The sequence below is a fragment of the Fukomys damarensis genome, unplaced genomic scaffold (genome assembly GCF_012274545.1).
Source record: "Fukomys damarensis isolate Sample0158 unplaced genomic scaffold, DMR_v1.0_HiC HiC_scaffold_3, whole genome shotgun sequence".
In the NCBI taxonomy this organism is placed as follows: Eukaryota; Metazoa; Chordata; class Mammalia; order Rodentia; family Bathyergidae; genus Fukomys; species Fukomys damarensis.
The window spans coordinates 44,741,325-44,743,697 of record NW_022900915.1 but is presented as its reverse complement, the minus strand read 5'-3'; the positions used below and the strand labels follow the sequence as shown (position 1 = coordinate 44,743,697).

The 2,373-nt window shown below is 48.0% G+C and overlaps 1 protein-coding gene across 1 annotated transcript in view; it reads right to left on the bottom strand.

The window, feature by feature from the left end:
* Window positions 1-665: 665 nt before the first annotated feature.
* Window positions 666-2,373, bottom strand: part of Pgbd2 (piggyBac transposable element derived 2) — a 6,332-nt gene continuing 4,624 nt past the window's right edge. The window contains 1 exon segment of the mRNA XM_033767983.1: window positions 666-2,373. Coding sequence (XP_033623874.1) covers window positions 1,916-2,373 — 458 coding nt within the window. The 3' untranslated portion in view covers window positions 666-1,915.

Genomic DNA, 2,373 nt, shown 5'->3' with positions numbered 1-2,373 from the left:
ACCAGGAAAATTCAAGTCAGAACTACAATAAACTGTCACTTCACACTTACTAGGAAAGCCACTTCTAAAGAACAAAAAGCAAATGCTGCTGAGGATGTGAGAAAACTAGTGGCCTGTGTACCACTGATGGGAATGGAAATGGAGCAACTACTACAGAAAACAGACTGGAGTCTCCTCCAAAAGAAAAAATTAAATGCCTCTCTCCTGAGGCCTCTGAGTGTGTGCTTTCAGTTCTGCCTCATAAACCTCTTTATGCCTCTCACTGAGGCATCCTAAAAGCTCTTTCTGTGGCCAAAGTTGACGACCCTACAATCTTCCCCATGAAGGAGTTCAGGTTCCCCAGCCCCTCAGGACCCTCCTCAGACCCATCTGTGACAGCCCCTCTGGCAGGCCAGCCAGGAAGCAAACGAGGCACCAAGGTGTCAACTTCGGCTGTGAAAGGATGAGCGTTCACCAAACAACAAGACCCATCTTCCCTGCCTCCTTTAAGTCAGTCTGAGACCCGTTCCCTGGCGAGGCTGGGTCAGCGCCACCCCCTACCTGAAGCAGGCTTAAAAAGGTTGTACCTTCAGCTCCTTTGCATCCCTTAAAGTGAGATCAAGGGGCCAGGGATTCAGCTCAGTGGTGCCACCCGCAATGTCTGGAGTTCAATCCCCGGTACAAAAAGAAAAAGAAAAATGAGATCAAAATGTGGGGGCAGGGAGGGGGATTAAGTAAAATTAGAAGAAATAAGATAGGTAAGGAGACAAGGAGTCGGTCACTAACAAGCATCAAAGCAGAAAAGTAATATTCATAAAATACTGCAAATTAATCCACTGAATTTATGCAAATCTTATCAGTTGTCTCACTGTCTTTTTTTTTGGTACCAGGGATCAAACTCGGGACCTCGTGCTGGCAAAGCAGGCGGCAGAACCACCGAGCTAAATCCCTGGCCCTCACTGTCATTTTTTGAAAACAGTCTGGTGGATCAGGAGCTACACGACATCCTGCGCCATCTCCTCGTCCATCCAACCTTAGGCAGGTCTCCTCTCTGCCTTTCACGGCCTCGATCCTTCCCCAGGCTGTGAGCCAGCTGTTGGGTGGACAGCGCCCAATCTGGGTTTGTCTGTTTTCTCATATTTGAAACCTTCACACCGAGCAACATCCCCCCTTTTCATTTTTCATTTTGAGACAGGGTCCTGCTAAGTCACTAAGTTGCCCAGGTTGAGCTTGAACTTGTGATCTTCCTGCCTCATAGATTGCTGGGACCAAACAAACCAACTTTTCCAACATAAAACTGTTTCCTTATTTCAGTATGTCCCCTTTAAGTTCAAAAAATTTTATAGGTGGAATTGAAATCAGTAAAGAAGTAGTTCTCTTTTAACAAATTATGTGGTGAAAAAGTGGATCCCTACCACATATTTATAAAAGTAGATTCCATATGGATATATGTAATTAGGAAAATGTTTTTATCAAAAAAAATACGAACTCCACAACTTCGGCTCTTTGAACAAATACAAGGTGGACTATCAATACATGGCGAGTCTGATAGTCTAATATGAGTTGAATATCACTAAGAAATCCTTTGTTGTATGGCCAAAATATTTAATGCACTACTGCCTAAACCGCAGGTTATAAAGCATGGCACACAGTGGTAAAATCTTTTTACTGTTTATCTAAATATTTCTTTGATATCCTTACTAGAACTCAAATATATCCCAAGGCAAGATTTTATTTGAATAAGTTTAACTAAATCCCAGCATAAAATACAGATCTGCAAACATAACATAAATACTAATCTATACTACAGGCAGGCACAACAGCGGACAATAAAACAGACCATTAGAATGCGACTGGGGAGAAAGGACAAAAGCAAATCGACAGAGCCAGGCCTTTCTTTGATACAAAGGTAGCCGAGGCCTGGGCTGCCCTGGCCTCACCGCGTGTGGTACTTCCGGAAGCACTTGGCGTGGACGCCCTTCTGGCACTTCTCACAGCGCGTGTTGGTCTGCGAGTGGCAGAGGGCGCATCGGGTCCTCTTGTCCTGGTGGATGATCCAGTGCCCAGTCATGTCGAAGCGGCTCTCGGTCTCCAGCCGCCGGCCCCGCCGGCCCTGCGAGGACGTGTCGGCGTTGCTCTCCAGGTACACGCAGGCCACGTACCTGCGGAAGGCCAGCAGGTCCACGCGCGCGTCCGGGCAGCAGATCCTGTGCAGCTGCCACGCGTTGTTGAGGGCGGCATCGATGACGTAGCCCATGAAGCTGGAGTACCACTTCAGGCCGCGGATCTTCACCTTGTACCTGGCGATGTTCTGCTCCAGCCGGCCCACGCCCCCCGCCTTCTCCTGGTACAGCTTCACCAGCGACGGCCGCTGGACCTGCACCCGCGCCCCAG